The sequence below is a fragment of the Melampsora larici-populina genome, assembly GCF_000204055.1.
Source record: "Melampsora larici-populina 98AG31 unplaced genomic scaffold MELLAscaffold_2, whole genome shotgun sequence".
NCBI classification, from domain to species: domain Eukaryota; kingdom Fungi; phylum Basidiomycota; class Pucciniomycetes; order Pucciniales; family Melampsoraceae; genus Melampsora; species Melampsora laricis-populina.
In genome coordinates this window covers 44,723-61,849 of record NW_006768766.1, presented here as the reverse complement: position 1 = coordinate 61,849, position 17,127 = coordinate 44,723, and the positions used below count along the sequence as shown (strand labels likewise).

The 17,127-nt window shown below is 41.3% G+C and overlaps 3 protein-coding genes across 3 annotated transcripts; 2 read left to right on the top strand and 1 right to left on the bottom strand.

The window, feature by feature from the left end:
* MELLADRAFT_76421 (uncharacterized protein) lies at positions 1-1,688 on the top strand (the record flags this gene model as incomplete). Its single annotated transcript, XM_007404843.1, has 5 exons — positions 1-742; positions 852-909; positions 976-1,022; positions 1,096-1,174; positions 1,241-1,688. 5 exons carry the CDS (start codon positions 531-533, stop codon positions 1,376-1,378), a joined length of 534 nt encoding a protein of 177 aa, XP_007404905.1.
* A 966-nt stretch (positions 1,689-2,654) lies between these two features.
* MELLADRAFT_123225 (uncharacterized protein) lies at positions 2,655-3,508 on the top strand (the record flags this gene model as incomplete). Its single annotated transcript, XM_007404844.1, has 5 exons — positions 2,655-2,899; positions 2,975-3,032; positions 3,109-3,155; positions 3,229-3,307; positions 3,380-3,508. 5 exons carry the CDS (start codon positions 2,655-2,657, stop codon positions 3,506-3,508), a joined length of 558 nt encoding a protein of 185 aa, XP_007404906.1.
* A 6,167-nt stretch (positions 3,509-9,675) lies between these two features.
* On the bottom strand, positions 9,676-10,381 carry MELLADRAFT_88876 (uncharacterized protein; the record flags this gene model as incomplete). The annotated part of the gene is made up of 3 exons (XM_007404135.1): positions 9,676-9,864; positions 9,938-10,315; positions 10,379-10,381. The coding sequence occupies 3 exons, from the start codon at positions 10,379-10,381 to the stop codon at positions 9,676-9,678; spliced, it is 570 nt and encodes a 189-aa protein (XP_007404197.1).
* Positions 10,382-17,127: the final 6,746 nt, after the last annotated feature.

Sequence of the window (17,127 nt, the reverse complement as noted above, 5' to 3'; positions counted from 1 at the left end):
GTCACATCATCGGAAGTGTATCATCATCAAATCCATCTCCTCAAAGTTATCGGCATCAGAAAGACAACAAAACTGATACCTTAACAAGACTGCATTTGATATAATCAAGTGATATCCCTGACCAGAATAAGCGTAGAAACCTTGCGAAATATCTTGACGCTGGTTGTTGTAGCTTGTCCGTAGGACACGCATCTTGATGCCAAGTGACCATGGGCCGACAGTGACGCTCAGTAGGAGTTATCCGAGGTCTGTTCGTTGGCGGCCCTATGTAGGTGCTCTTCTCTACGACGTGCCTTGCAAGTGGTGGCGAAGGGGCGGTCGAAAGATACCGGGGTGAGGTTGGGTGCTTTGCGATGGGCCTCCATGTACATCTCGACCTCCGTATCTGAGAACGCATCGTAATGCATGAAATTTGAAGTGACTATGAGACTGGTTGACTCTGCTTCAATGCCGCATGTACATATGGGTGGCAACAGCAGCCAGTTCTTGATTCAACTATCGACAATCCAGATCTCCACCTCTCTCTCATCATGAAATTCTACATCCTCTTGACTATCATCTTGCAAATATCGCCGCGATTGGGGGACATCAACTCGGTTTCTGTTTTCCATATGAGTGATTCAGCGCTTGATGAACGGAGTAGCTTCAGTCCTTTACAAAAACGCAAAACTTCTCGCAATGTTGTTGAATGTAGACCCACAGATCGGGCACCATTCGGAGGTATATTGCAAGACTGCTTAGTGTTAGTCGTCAAATATTTTTTAAGCTCGCACCGAAGTTGAAATAGATCTTGAGTTGACAGGCCAACCCTGACCATATCCTGTTTGACTGGTATACTTTGCGATATTTAGATGTGCCGGCCAGTTGTCGAAACATCATTTGTCTTGTACCATGCTCAAAACGTGTGCCGTAAGTAGAGGGGTGGTTGTGAAGTGTCCACACCTCTTCACAATGCTGACTGTGTTTTTACTCCAGGTCGTGATAGTAGAGCCGACCACGGGGAAGCCATCCAAAGTTGAAAAGTAAGTCTCCACCTGATACTTCTTTGCAAATAATGTATCATTTGTTCAGACGTTTTGAACTCGGCCTTTTCAGAATGTCAGTCGAGGAGCTCGTATATCGTTTGCCTCAGTCGCTGGACTCTACTTGTACTGTTACACCCCTACTAAGATTCGTAAGTCTCGAATCTTTTTCTACTTTCTCCAATATTCTTCCATTGACTCCATCTTTTATTTGATAGTTCAACAAAACCTTCACTCCTACACCCGATAGTCAAAAGTCGATAGGAATGCTCTTCTTTGATAAGCCTCTGACTTCTGAAAAAGTTCAAATTTGTGATCAAGAAACCTTGAGGAAATTTGGTTACGTGAAGATTTGATTTTTAACATGACTTGGTTCCTTGAACGGGTTCAAGGTGATCTGAATGTTTTTTAATTTTAGCCTCATTTTTAGGATCGCCCAAGATCGTCCAAGGTTGACGAGTCATGGTTTGATAAAATTAGATTCCCAACTGGCTTGTCTGCTTGCCTTGCGAATTGATCGCTTTGTATCAGCTTAAGTGGCAATCCTTATAACTCTAGACTGTCTACGTTCTTCGATGTCAGAAGCAACATTTTGTAGAGCAAACTATGTAATCTCTATTGCTTACTCGAAGACTTGTAACAGAGTTAATGTAGTCCTTCTCTAGGAAAGCAATAAGATAATGAGATGGATATCACACGGATGAGTTCCAATATTGTAAGCGAGTTAATGAGTGGTTACATTGAAATTGAGAAATGGAGGAAACACAAGATATCTTGAGGAGGAGATGAACTTATTTATAGGGATGGTAAACTGCTTGGTAAACAACCAATCAGGTCATCATCATTTTACTTAGTCAGACTGCTTTCAAACCTTCACAACAAAAGCTTGTGTGCTAGTACTACTTACCAAGTTCGTTTCATAACGATTGGTTCAAAGTATCACAAATTGGGTTTCCTCATAATTGAGATCAAGATTATGTATCAAGCCGTTGGATCAATCTTGAGGCGGAAAGTCCCTCAATCAAGTGGAATGTACCACATAGGTTAAACTTAAACTATTACTTTGTCAAAAAATCCATTAGATGTTATAGGTTGCCAAATCATTTTATATCATCTTGAGTATCTATAACAATCGAATTGCACTAGCCTTGAAATTACAGCCGAGTCCAGAATACAACGCAAACACCTGCTCACTAATTAGCTTGACGTTGGTCGTAGCGTTGCGTCTTCGTACAAACTGAAGATACCCCTCAGTAGGCAACATTCAATGTCAGATTTTTAGCTGCCCTTCTCTACATTCTGTTGATAATTAGCACCACGAGGCAGACGAAAGATACCGGGAACAGGTTGGCGACATGATGGGCCTCTCCAAGACTCCGCTCAACTGGTCTCTCGTGTTGGACTATATCACGGTAACGCAACTGGGTGTTATTCCAAGGTCGGTTCCTCAGTGATGCTTGCACTTGGGTGACACCCGAAGCCAGCGCTGTTGTTTAAACACAATCATCGTGCAGATCCTTCAGACTGGGCTTGCAAGAGCACGCCTATAAATGTTTCAGGTGCTTGACACTACACCCTTAAGAATATATTTTCACCTCCATCCATCCTCTACACATCTTTACCTCGCGCAGTATGAAATCTCTTATCCTCATGGCTTTCATCCTTCAATTATTCCTTCGACTCGGGAAGACTGAGGTGGTTCTTGGTCTCGAAGTGAGCGAATCAGCCCCTGATGAACCGAGTACCCTTGATCATCTACAGCGACGCGCGGTTAAGAAGGTAACTAAACCGCACACTAATACTGGCACTACACCGAGATCTGGGCAAAATGCTATCACTTGCAAAGGCGAAAGTGGTATATTACAAGACTGTTTCGCGTTAGTCTTCAAGCTCTTTCAAGATACTCAACTCATATTTTGTGGTGTCTGACTGATGTAATTTGTGATCTTTAGATGTGCCGAAAAGTTGGCAAAAAGTCATCGGTCTTGCACCATGTTCAAGACGTGTGCCGTGAGTAGAGCGGTGGATGTGAAGTTTTAGATCAGAATGACCTCTTCATCCAATCCTAACTCGGATCTTTTTCCAGATCGTGATATTAGAAGCAGGCAAGAATAAGCAATCCAGGATTGAAAAGTAAGCTTCCCACTGATAGTTTGTTGTAAGAACATTGTCACTTGTTCAAGTCTTCTGATTTCGGTCTTTTCAGGATGTCAGCCGAGGAGCTCAAATATCGTGTGCCACAGTCGCTGGACAATAGTTGTACCGCTAACCCAAAGCTCAAATTTGTAAGTCCAGAATTATTTCTACTTGCTTGAACATCAACCAATCAAATTCTCTCTGCATCTTCAATTTGGTAGGAGGAGAAAACCTTCAGCAAGACCCCCGATAGCCCAAAGAGGATAGGAGTTCGTTTCTTTAAAACACCTCTCAAGTCTAAAGGCGTTGAAGATTGCAACGCTGCAGCCTTGAAGATGCTTGGTCTATAATAAATAAACCATTTGTGCAGTACACCATGAAAATCACAATTCATCAATTGCAGAGGTGTAACATGGTCAAATGGTTGGTCTTGTATACATATCAAGAAAAGCATTATGTACATGAGACAAGATCAACTTATGGTACATTGAGGAGTTTGGTTAACTCTCAAAAACTAAATGTTCTGAAGCAGAATATGGCTTTAATGTTTTGGAAGTTGGCATGTAGTGTTGACTAAGGGGAATGGGGGTAGTCAAAAGCACTCTCAGGCAAGAGTAGCGTTTGGGATCGCGGACGGGACAAGTGATCACGTAAAAAGATCTTTGCCAGGATTGGCCTGTGGAGTCAACCTCAGTTCTCTTTGTATCTTTCTTTAATGTCTCTCTTGTTATGTTCTCCTTTGTTCCCAGAAAAAAAAATTGATGTCAGAAAATTACAAAAAAATCATTGCTCTCCTCTCAAATTTCAAACTTTGCAACTATCAGTTACAGCCGTTCCAACAATTAATGGCAGAAATCTTCATCGGTGTGTTGCATATTTGATCTAAAAGTCAAAACTAGTTAAAGCCGACTCAAAGTGACAGGTCTCCCAGGCCTCCTTGTTCATTTGCGTGCAAAACTGGGTTTAATCCAGTTTTGACCTCTCTAGATTTAACCTCGAGAGCGACACATGATCAAAGAATTCTGCCGTTAATTGTTGGAACGGCTGTAATTTGCTATACACCCCAATGTAGTTTCTTGGGTATTCCTCTATTAGTTCATGTAAAATATCATCTAGTTTGTTCTATGCACAATCGGGGTTGGGCGAAAAACCGACCAACCAGTTTCTGAGTGCCATTGAGTTGTGATTCAATTTTTTAGGAATGCTCAGGAACAATTGCTAAAACAATATCAAAGCCAACAAAAAAACTTGTTGTTCGCGTTGCTTTGCAAAAGAATCACCAAAAGTTGACTGGTGAGCAGTGTTCTTGCTCATTCCAAAGCCCAAACAATTCAAAAACCAAAAGCACTTTGTGTCACTCAAGCCACAGAAACAATGTCTTTCCACCTTTCACAAAGCAGACCCAGGTACCACCCAGGCTGTTTCGGAGCTCAGCTCAGTTGAAAAGGCCTGTCTTCAGACCCATACACTGATTTTGAGTGACCTGGCAGAGCAACAGGTCTGTGAAACCTGCACACAGTCGTTTCCGGCCATCATCAACTTGCTTTGACTCCCTTCTGAAAGGCGCAAAACTGGTTGGTTGGTTTTTCGCCCAACCCCTAATAGCTTGCATTCCATGTTAGATTTTTCAATGTATCAATTCTACTATGTGTTCAAAGCTAGTCACAAAATCCGAGCAATGCAAGATACTGTTGTACATGTACAAGATTCTACTGGGCAAGCCATCAGCTTGCTCACAGCCCATTTTGATGCCCTGGACATCCTTATTGTTAACTATGTTAAAATGTAGAAAAATAAGCTCAATATATTTTTGATATTATTCCAGAATGACAGTGTCATATAAAGAACATGAAAGAAATTTCTCCTCTGATAGAAGGGCTGGTTTGAGTGACCTAGTACTGCTCAAATAAATTTATAAGGATAAATAAAATTGAAGCTATGTAAGAGATGAAGAACAAAAGGAAACACAATTTTGCCAAAAGCACACAAGTTCATATACACAACATTACAAATCAATAATAATCAAGTGGTTAACAGCTCTTAAAAACCCAAAAGATGACTGAGATATTGGTAAAGTGCCATGATTTAATGATTCAATGACTCTCTACATTTCTAAATTTTGCCATCAGTGGCTTATTGATCCATTATGGACATTGCTGTGATGTCTGTTGATCTGTAAATCATTCTACAAGCTTAATCATCACTCATTTGCCAGGCAAGATGATTAATTTCTATTCTTATGATTAATTACTGGGTATATGCTGGGTATATGCTGTGTTTTGAGTGTTCTAGAATAAATATCAAGATGATCTTATGATGATTCAGGCTTTTGTGATAAGGGTATATGGTTTCTGCTGTGTGAGAATGAGTCATTTGATATTTAAAGATGTGGTAAAGCTGTGATTTGATAAATGGTATATAGCTAATACTACTCATCATAACTCCTTCAAATCATTCATAATTTTGTTGCCAAGGATTGATACTCATATGATCATGTGAAATACCATTGCTGTGAATTTTAAAATGGCGTGAAATAGAATCATTACTAATTTTACCCTCTTTTCCATCAACAGATGACTAAAAATGGTAAATAGCTATGTTAAAATGATTCAAATACTTTCCAAACTTCTGAAGTTTGCCACCAGAGGCTTATTAATCCACTATGATAATTTCTTTGATGTAATTTGATCTTCAATTCATCCTTTGATTGAATTTATTACTATTTTACCAAAAAAAACAAATTTTTCCTATTACCAAGTATTTTTTATTTGCTGACATATATCATCTGTCTTCTGAAATGTTTTAATTGAAACATAAAAAATAAATCTGAATGTTGAATCTAAACCTTATATGTGAACTATATATAAAATCATAAAAAGTTTTTTTTGGCTTTAAAAATGAAATAATAAAAAGTGATAACAATAAATCAAATGATCAATAAACATGTTTGAATACATGTTGGAGTGTGAAGTTATAATGAATTTAGTATGTAGTAAGAACTCCTCTTCAAATAATGATGATAAATAATTTCAAAATTACATTTATTTTTGATTGGTCTGATAGATTCATTACCACAATATCAAACTATAGTCTCTTTATCTAGAACTTGATTTCCAATTACCAAATATAATTCAGATGTTGATCCAAATCATTTTTTACCATCATCCCATGTTGAAAACCAATCTGATGAAGAACCACATTCTAATCAACACCAGCTTCCTGCTGTTATGACTTCTATTACATTTCACAGATTTATTGTTTATTGTAAACAGGTGAATTTGGTCAAAAAACTAAATGATCAATCTTTTGTTGATAAAGACAATTCAATTGATTCTTAAAATTGAATGTGATTGTCTGATATCATTGCTGTCAGTTTGGGTTACCTGATTCCAATGGGCAAGTCCAATCACCAACCAAATCTGTACATAATCTCTAGAGATTTGATGATGACTTTGACAACAATCTGATTGTATTGATCATGAAAACAAATCAGACATATCATTGTGATATTTGATTGCACAGTGTTCCTAAGTCTACAACAGCAAATTAGTAATTTACCCATTTTAAATTTACATTGGATGTATACAAATGAGAAATCTAACTCAAGCTTGCTTAAGGTATTGAACCAAAGATGTAGAGTGAAGAGGCAAGTTGCCTGGACCACACCCCAAACAGATCAAGTAATTTTCAAAGAAAACCGCAAGATGATCAATAACATTAAGTTTGTTTTTGAACAGGATGAGATTGTCTGAATGAAAACATGAAAGTAAGTATATTGAGATTCAACTCTCACCAAAAATAGAATTCCTACCTTCATACTGAGTTTTCCTGAACACATTATGTACTTGGCCAAACTTCAGAAGAAGTGAGCACTTGCAGTGCGCTGATCCAAGGTCAAAGTGTTGTTTCAGGATGCTGTACGGCAGGTGAGTCCTTCAAAATTGAGCATTTATATGCTGTGCTGCACATTGGAATGCAGTGTTTAGAAGTTGTGCTACAGCAAGTTAGTATTTCTTGCAGCAGATTGTAGCTGCACTCCAGCTGCCCCCCTGGATAGTAAAAGAGCACAGATGGTCCCTTGTTGATATCATTCAATCTCAATGAAATCTCATTGTGTTTTGTGCTGAGAGTCAGAAGACCTGTCTTGCCTCATATTTACATTTGATTGTATATCATGGAATTTCCATAGTGAGAAACTTGATCTTAACATTTATGATGCACCTTGACCTAGATTATTGGTCACTAGGAGCAAGCTTCTAGATAAGAGAATATGTCACAGGTGCAACACAGGTTCCATGTGCCATTACCTTGGCAAACAATGAGTAAGCCAATTGTGCCACATGAATTTCACATGTCCTGTGTGCTTTACCTTTGAGATAATTACTATATATAATCAATGGGTGATCATGAACCCTGCTTCTTCCCACTTTTTATCAGTCATTTCCTCAAAGAATTAAAAATTGATTCTCTGAAAAGTATTTCCCTGACTGTCAAGATCATCTTCTTAGATTTATCTCATTAATTGTTACATATATTTTGGTCCCACTTGCCTATGCCTTTTTCATCTAATCTGTGATACTTTTATTCCACCCCATTTTGGACACCTTTTATGCCTTTGAGTCAAGTTGCATATGCACTTAAATCTACACCCTGATTCTGGCTCCAGTTTAGCTCAAATTGCTCAAGCACCCAACCCTGACCTATCCAAGTAAAATGAACAAGGGCACTTGAAAAGAATCCAGCAAGTGAATCTGTTGTCTATTGGTCTTCTCTTGCAACCATCCCATTATCACCACTCCTTCACACTACCAACATAAAGTAATTTTCATGTGGGAAATGTGATTACATGTATGTAGAGTAAGAAAGGATTGAAAATGCATTAAATCAGCATTATTCTGCATTAAATCAGCATTATCAATTATTCAATGCATCAAATGCAATCATTTTTCACATGGGAAAATCACTTCATTAGTGTCATACAATACAGATCCATTGATATTCCTGTAACTAGCTGAGGTTATCAGATTTTGTGTGCTTGCACTGACTGCCATTGTGACTATAGCTCAGTGTTCAGATGAGATCTTTATGTATCTAGGGAAAGGTTTGCTTGTGTTGAAATTCTGAGGATGGATATAATTGGGTCAACTCGCATGTATTGAGCCAACATGACGAGATAATACTCATGGCCAACCACAAATGATGATGGAGAAAAGAATGTAGAAATATCCCTTGGATTGGGATCAATGAGATTTAGTTCAAAATTTCTATAGGGAAAGGAGTGTGGTACCAAAGCTTGGTGAGGGGTGGCTGGGTCTTAGAACTGAAGACTTTTAGATTTGAATGAAAAATTCACCCTGAGCGATTTTGAGGCAATGTATCTCAATTTTTGGCATTTGTGAACTAGCAAGAGCGGGGGATTTCTGGCTTATTCCTTTGTCTTTTCATCTTTTGGCTTTGGCTGATTCTAAATGGCTGTCCTAATAAACACAGACCATGGATGATGTCGAGGTGAAGGATTAGGAATAATTCATGGTGTATCAAAGAATTGGCACAATCCACAGAAAGCAAGTTACTCAGAGTGGAATATACCACATGATGGTCATTTACTCCAGAGGCTCCAGATCTCCTTGTAGTCCCTTGCATCAGATTCATGTTTCTGTCTGTCTGTTTAATGTTCCTGCAGACTCTTTCACTCATGATTTGTAGGAACAATCTAGCATTCACCACTTTTAAATGATCACTACACCTTTACCACCAATTGAGAATTGAACTTGAAAGTTGAGGTCTATTAATTGTTTGATGGCTTTAATGAACTTACATTTAGAATCTTTGATCTGATCCTCCATCTGTGATCAATCAGTAGAAAAAAGGTGTTTATGTACCTTTGCCAGCGGATTGTTCACATCTTTGATTGTTAGAGCATTCGACTCTGCCCACGAATCAAGAAAAGACACCCAAATCTTTCAAGGACTCGGAATTTGCTTGATCATGAGCTCAATCGCACAAGGCTGGGATGTCCTGGGAAGTTGCTTTGTAGCACCACCGCAACATATGTGCATACATACAATCATTGTTTCATGGACGTAAACATGTGGTCCAAGTGTGGCCTAGATCAACGTCGCATGGACTCATCAAAACTCGCCTTAACACGCTTTGCGCCATTGGAGAGAAGTCCTCCTCCAAATCGACTCAGATGTTAAAATAGGTACATGAAATTTTCATTCATACAGAGTGATACTCAAACAGTGCTTGGTGAGTACGTAGCTACAGTATCACCGTCCGGCTTGATTGAAGGGGGTACGTCAGTTTCGCGCGCTGTGGAGCAGAATGAGAGAACACGATTAAAGACAATTACCATGAAAAGTTAAGCTCCGCGAATACAAAAGCGCTTCAGTGAATGGCAAACGTGCCACTCTTATTAGACTTTCTAACAGCAGTGATAACGACCTCACTTGACGCCCTTGTACCCCGTCTTGATTTTGGATCCATTTGATCAAGTTGAACCCACCATGCTCGATTAAGCTGATAAAGCCACGTTCGATTTCACGCCTCCAAATAAATTCTCAACCATTTTGCCCAAAAACCCTGCTTTCTTGTTGATTGGATTGGAGCCTGCCTGTTTCAGTGTACGTCGAGTCCGCCAAGCATGTGTGATAAATAGAGACAGTGTACCCCACAAACATCCTTGCATCATGGGATAGATTATCTGGAAGGGGGGTTTTATTATCAACATGCGAAGATAGTGACTCGTGGAATATGATGCTGAACAAGTGATCTACCTGATCTCGAACTGTTACCCAAGCTACTAAACCCCATTTGACCCTGAAGTTTTTACCTAAATAGAATAAATCTTCGATATCCGCATTGCTTGCGTCGTCTTCGATCGGCTGGTGGGTGAGCCTTGACTCGATGCCATCGAGGTCAGTGGGTGGCTTTAAATAAAAGAATGGTCGTATGCTCATAAGGTAGCCCTGCTCAAAGCGCAAGTCGGGTACTGAAAACACGCCCAGGGGTGCTGGAGTTTCTTCGGAATCGAGAGAAGGGAACTCGGAGGATGATTCGCCATCGAGTGAGGCTGGTTGATGAATGGCCGTGCCACCAGTAGGTGAACCAGGCGTCAGACCGATGAAGGGAAAGTGTGAAGGGTCAATCGATGTCTGTGATGCAAGCGATCAGCACATGAATGTCTCGAGCATCTATCGAACAGAGATGAAACACACCATCTTGAGCTTGAGATGATGCGCCTGACGAGGTACATAGACTCTAGAGTGAATGTCCAGGTGAGCCTGACGCACAAGCTGAAGATCACCAAGTCAACGGACCCGGGAACGAGACCGACCCACCTCATATCTCGGATAATCCGTGTTATCTGTCACAAGAATTCTAACAACGACACTGCCTATCCTTGAATTTTTTGATGATTGAAAGACAACTCATTTTCCTGAAACGTGAACAGCATGCAAAAGTTGAAACCAAATGATCTTCTATGAATTGTCATTATCAAAAGAGACCATTAGCTTAGTAGAGTTGGTATGATACAAAGGCTCCAGAGTGCAATGAGTATCTTATATGGTGTTCAGACCTGCTACAACCATTAATTTCCACATCGGCTTTTCACTCTTGTTAGAAGATGGAGAACAAGGACAGACTTGAGACTGTTCCCTGAAGGAAGCCACCAGATTCATCACTTGGTACAACGGCAATGAAAAGGGAATAGCGGGAAGCATCTTGGACAAGTGATGAGAAACTCATTGATATTTCTTGTCTTGTGGAATTGGGTAACATCAGATATCACTGAATCCTCCTAATTATAATAAAGGAAAACAATTTAAGAGGGAACAAAGGGTACCACTTGCCATATGTTCTGGTCTAGCCCCATTGAGATGCCCTGCCACAATTCTGAGTGTCTCTGTGGTATGCTATTACACATCAAAAGTCACAACAATCATCTCTATCCACTTGTGCCATGTCAGTGACATGATGTCACTGTTCCATATGCCACATTTTCAGTCACACAATCAATCTGCATTCCCAACTCTCTCATCTAGCCTTAAGGGCAAGTTTGGTTGTGTTTTATAATTATGTATATTCCAAAATGTTTTTTGGGAGCAATCATGTAAAATATAAACTCCATCCCAGTCATGAAAGGATGTCAAAAACTACTTTGACATAAACATAAAAGAGGAGTTTATTTCTTGATAAAATCCTTTTTGGACTTGACAAAATCTCTCTTCAACACCCTTGAGGCTCCAACATCATCATCATCAGCCCACAGCAGTGCAGCTCAGCTCTTTGATTGGACTAGCATTCCATCTCACAGTCAACTCATCAAGTGAAGCATCTAAACATGTCACAGTCTGTCATATTCAAGCCATCATCCGTCTTCTTGTTACAATCTCATATATGTAACACATGTGAAAGAGATGAGAGATGTCACGCAAGAAGCGTATTTATAACTTGTATTACGTCACTTGTAGAACTCTTTCCTCATCCGACAATCTGAATAACAAACGTAGATTGCTTGGTCCTAATCCTTCATTCCTCCCTCGAACCCAGATCCCCTGAGACAAGACCTTAACATATTGTCGGATCTAAACTACGGGAATCAAGGAAACGAAACCGAATCGAAAGAAATTGAATCAGAAGAAGAATCAGATTAAAATTTATATTAGAGTTAGAATTGAACTGAAACCATATAGATTGATTGAACAACGAACTTAAACTTACATTATCTCAGATTGAACTACCGAACTTATTGAACTACATAGTTTAGATTATTAGAACTTCATTTATACTGAAACCGCCACCACGTCACCTTCGTACAGAACCCCACAACTCGGAGAGGCTGATTCGGATTCCGAAGCTTCGCATTCTTTCTTTGACGCCGATCACCAAACTCTCGCTCTCGAACCGCCACCTGAATCTGAGACGCCGATGAGTATGAGTATGGAAGACATCCAACGGCAGCTCAACGAGTTGTCTAACTCTCTGACCAACGAACGCACTTTGCGTGAGCAGGCGGAAGCTCGATCGCGCGATGCAGAGAGCCGCCTGGCCGAAATGATGGCTCGACAGAATCAGACCTCACAACCTCCTCCGGCGCCGACTGCTACCACTACGCACGTCCACGCTGAGCTCGCACCTAATCCCAAAGGGCCTAAGGTGTCGACGCCAGATAAATTTGGAGGCATCAGAGGAGCGCCTGCCGAAATTTTCCTTAGTCAAATCCAACTTTACTTACTTGCTCATCCCTATCAATTCATCGATGATAGGAGCAAAGTGGTGTTTGCCTTGTCATACCTCACAGGTACTGCCAGTAACTGGGCCCAGCCGCTCATGACCGAATTACTCGACGCTTCCACGGCTCATCTTGTGACGTTCGATCGTTTTTTGACCAACTTCCGAGCTATGTATTTCGATACCGAGAAGAAATCGAAAGCCGAGAGGGCTTTACGTAATCTTTCTCAGAAGACTTCTGTCGCGGCATATACGCATGAATTTAATATGCACGCAACGGCTACTGGCTGGGAGGTTCCGACCCTTATTAGTCATTATGAACAGGGGTTAAAGAAGGAAATTAGAGTAGCGATGGTCATGACTCAGGACGTGTTCACCAGTTTAGAACAAATCGCCAACCTTGCTATTAAGATCGACAGCAAGTTACATGGAGCTTCTGATACTTCTACTACCTTTCACGTTCCTACTGTTGACCCCAATGCGATGGACATCTCGTCCAGCTTCGTTCGACTCACTGACGAAGAACGCACTAAACGGTTAAAAACAGGGTCTTGTTTCATTTGTAATGTTCAGGGTCATCTTGCGAGTGCTTGTCCTAACAAGAAGAAAGATGCTAAAGGCAAAGGGAGATCAAGTGGTTTTGTTAATTTTAAAAATAAGTTTGCTGAATTAGAAGCGAAAGTGGCGGCTATGGGTAGTAGAGATTCAATTTATATGGATAAGCAAGAAGGGGGTAGTAGATCTGATATTTCAAAAAATGGCGTAGCTCAGGACTGACGGTTGTGCCTATCCTGAGCCAACATAGGGATTTAGTGGACATTCAATTAGGTGCTAGTAAAATTATGCCTTGCAATGCAGATGATCCTCGACTGTTTTTGCGTACTACACTTTCTTTGTCCCACTTTCCCCGAGCCACACCAACAGATTCCCCAATTGACTCCCTTCTCCTGATTGACTCCGGCGCAACTCATAATGTGCTGAGTGAGTCCCTTGCGAGTAAATCAGGTTTAATCCCTTTTTCCGAACGCACTACAAGAGTGGTTACCGGATTCGACGGCTCGCAAAGCAATTCATCTTATGAGATTGACCTACACATCAAGAACAATTCATTACCGACCAGATTTATTATTACTAGAGTTAAGGATACTTATGATGGTATACTGGGTATACCTTGGATTAAGGAGAATTTTAACTTAATTAATTGGAAGACTGGACAAGTTCAAGACTTTGACCATTGCATTGCGGCTGCATCTGCAGTTTCGTCTTGCCCGACAACACCCTTACCGGATCTGGGAATGGACCCCGTAAGGGACGCTAGGTGCTTTGACGAGGGGATGTGTACCAATTCTGATACATTAGCATCCCCGCAATGTGAGTGTGTTTCCGACAATCATCCAATTTCTTTTGAAACCGCTGGCAAGCATCCTTTGCCCCCTAAATCACAGATGACCAGACGTACTATGGACGACTCGATCCCCTCCTTTCACTTACAGGACACACCTTACATTGCAGCTGATTGCTCAGCTTCGTCTGTTCCGCCTCAGTCCCCCAAGGATCTCGACGAGAAGCCAGAGGGGCATGCTAGGAAATATGACGAGGGGATGTGTATCAGGAATGATACGTTAGCATCCCCGCAATGTGAGTTCGACCGTGCAGTTGTCCCTTTACCTATTGAAACAGCTAGCAAGCCCTGCTTCTTTACTGAATCACAACACCAGACACCCGATATTCATCCAGTTCAGACATCCGATATGCAGTCAATCCCGACATCTTGCGTCCAACCGATTAACACAAGCCCAATGGTCCACATTGCAACTGATGATTCAGTTTCGTCCAGTCCGCCACAATCCCCAGAGGATCTCGCAGAGAAGCCAAAGGGGCACGCTAGGAATAGTGACGAGGGGGCCTGTAATCTTGGTGATACAATTACGCCCCCGCGATGTGAGTTCGACATTTCTCCTTCCACCTGTACTGTTGAAACAGCTCGCCAGTATGATCCTCTCCTGAATAGTCATACATTCGAACTCGCCCCCGCAAAGACATCGTGGTCGACGTCAGCACGATTAGCTGCTGATTTAAAGCTTCAAGAACCAGTTAAAGCAGTCGAGGAGATGGTTCCGTCTTATTATCATCGTCACTTACATATGTTTCGCAAGTCTAACTCGCAACGATTACCTCCGAGGCGAAAATACGATTTTAAGGTGGAACTCGTGCCTGGCGCCCAACCTCAAGCTAGCAAGATTATACCATTATCTCCGGCTGAAAATGAGGTACTTCAGAAGATGATCGACGAGGGCCTGGCAAATGGGACCATTCGGCGAACGACATCTCCTTGGGCTGCCCCGGTACTCTTCACCGGGAAGAAGGATGGTAATCTGAGGCCATGCTTCGATTACAGGAAGCTAAATTCATTGACAGTGAAGAATAAATATCCTCTTCCACTGACAATGGATTTAGTGGACAGCCTTTTGGACGCGGAGAAATACACTAAGTTGGACCTGCGTAACGCATATGGTAATCTTCGTGTTGCTGAAGGCCACGAAGATATACTTGCGTTTATTTGTAAACATGGGCAATTCGCCCCCCTGACCTTGCCTTTTGGACCGACGGGAGCTCCAGGACACTTCCAGTACTTCATCCAGGACATATTACTGGGAAGGATTGGTAAAGACACCGCTGCTTACCTGGATGATACGATGATTTATACAAAGAAGGACGTGCATCATGAGGAAGCAGTGGATGGAGTTCTTGATATACTAAGCAAACACGACCTCTGGATTAAACCGGAGAAGTGTGAATTCTCAAAAGACGAAATTGAATATCTTGGTCTCCTAATTTCGAAGAACAGAATCAAGATGGATCCCACCAAGGTTAAAGCTGTCAGAGATTGGCCGGCGCCACGCAACGTTACCGAACTTCAAAGATTCATTGGATTTTCTAATTTTTACCGCCGTTTTATAGACCACTTTTCTAAAACTACACGACCTTTGCATAATCTAACGAAACTGAAGACTCCTTTCATATGGGATACGAAATGTAATGAGGCTTTTGAATCATTGAAGACATCCTTTACAACCGCCCCGATCCTCAAGATTGCAGATCCTTACAAACCATTCATTCTCGAATGTGATTGTTCGGATTTCGCATTGGGTGCTGTATTATCTCAACGGTGCGAGAAGGATGGTGAAATTCACCCCGTGGCTTATCTTTCTAGATCCTTAGTTCAAGCGGAGCGCAATTACGAAATTTTTGACAAAGAGTTGCTAGCTATTGTGGCCTCCTTTAAGGAGTGGCGACATTATTTAGAGGGTAACCCTAACAGGTTGGAAGTGATTGTGTATACGGATCACAAAAACTTAGAGTCTTTTATGACAACCAAACAGCTCACCAGAAGACAGGCACGTTGGGCTGAAACTATGGGATGTTTTGATTTCGTCATTAGATTCAGACCTGGGCGAACAGCGGGAAAACCTGATGCATTATCACGACGTCCTGATTTGGCACCGGATGAAAGCGAAAAATGGACATTCGGACACCTACTGCGGCCTGAAAATATCGACTCTGACTCATTCCCGGCTGAACTTGCTGCTTGTGAGGCATTTTTTGAGGACGAAACTATCGATCTGGAGGATTCCGAGCGCTGGTTTGAAATTGATGTGCTGGGTGTATCCAACACTCAAATAACTGACATTCCTGAGGACGCCGAAACCGTAGACGACTCATCTGAATTCAAGACGGACAACGACATTATTGATTTAATACGAACTGCAAGTAAATCAGATGAGAGAATTATCGAATTGATTTCAGCAATTAAAAATCCTATATCAGTTAAATTTAAGAAGGCATCAAATCATTTTGAAGAAAAGGACGGGGTATTATACAACAGGGGTAGGATTGAAGTACCACATGATGATGATATTAAATTTATGATTGTCAAGAGTCGTCACGATAGTCTCTTATCAGGTCACCCGGGCCGAGCAAAGACGTTAAGTCTTGTTCGACGGTGTTTCACGTGGCCATCGATGAAAGCCTACGTGAACAGGTATGTTGACGGATGCGACTCATGTCTACGAGTCAAGTCTAACACGACAAAACCATTCGGAACGCTGGAGCCTTTGCCAACTCCAGCAGGCCCATGGACGGACATCACTTACGACCTGATTACGAAGCTACCCAAGTCAAGAGGCTTTGATAGTATACTAACGGTGGTTGACCGCATGACCAAAATGGCCCATTTTCTGCCATGTAAAGAGACCATGACAGCGAATGACTTAGCTGACATTATGATTCAAAACGTTTGGAAGCTACACGGTACTCCTAAAAGTATTGTTTCAGATCGTGGAACCATTTTCGTATCTCAAATCACCCAAGAGTTGGATAAGAGACTGGGAATTCGGCTACACCCTTCCACGGCGTATCACCCACGAACTGATGGACAAAGTGAAATTGTTAATAAGTCAATTGAACAGTACCTAAGACATTTCGTCGAGTATCAACAGGGCAACTGGGAAGCCTTACTACCAACGGCTGAATTTGCTTACAACAATCGCGATCACGAATCGACGGGTATTTCACCTTTTAAAGCAAACTATGGGTTCAATCCGACGTTTAACAGAGTGCCATGTGCAGACCAATGTATCCCGGTGGTTGAAGATAGGTTGAAAATGATTGAAGAAGTCCAACGTGAACTGACACACTATCTTGATATTGCTCAGGAGACGATGAAGAAGCA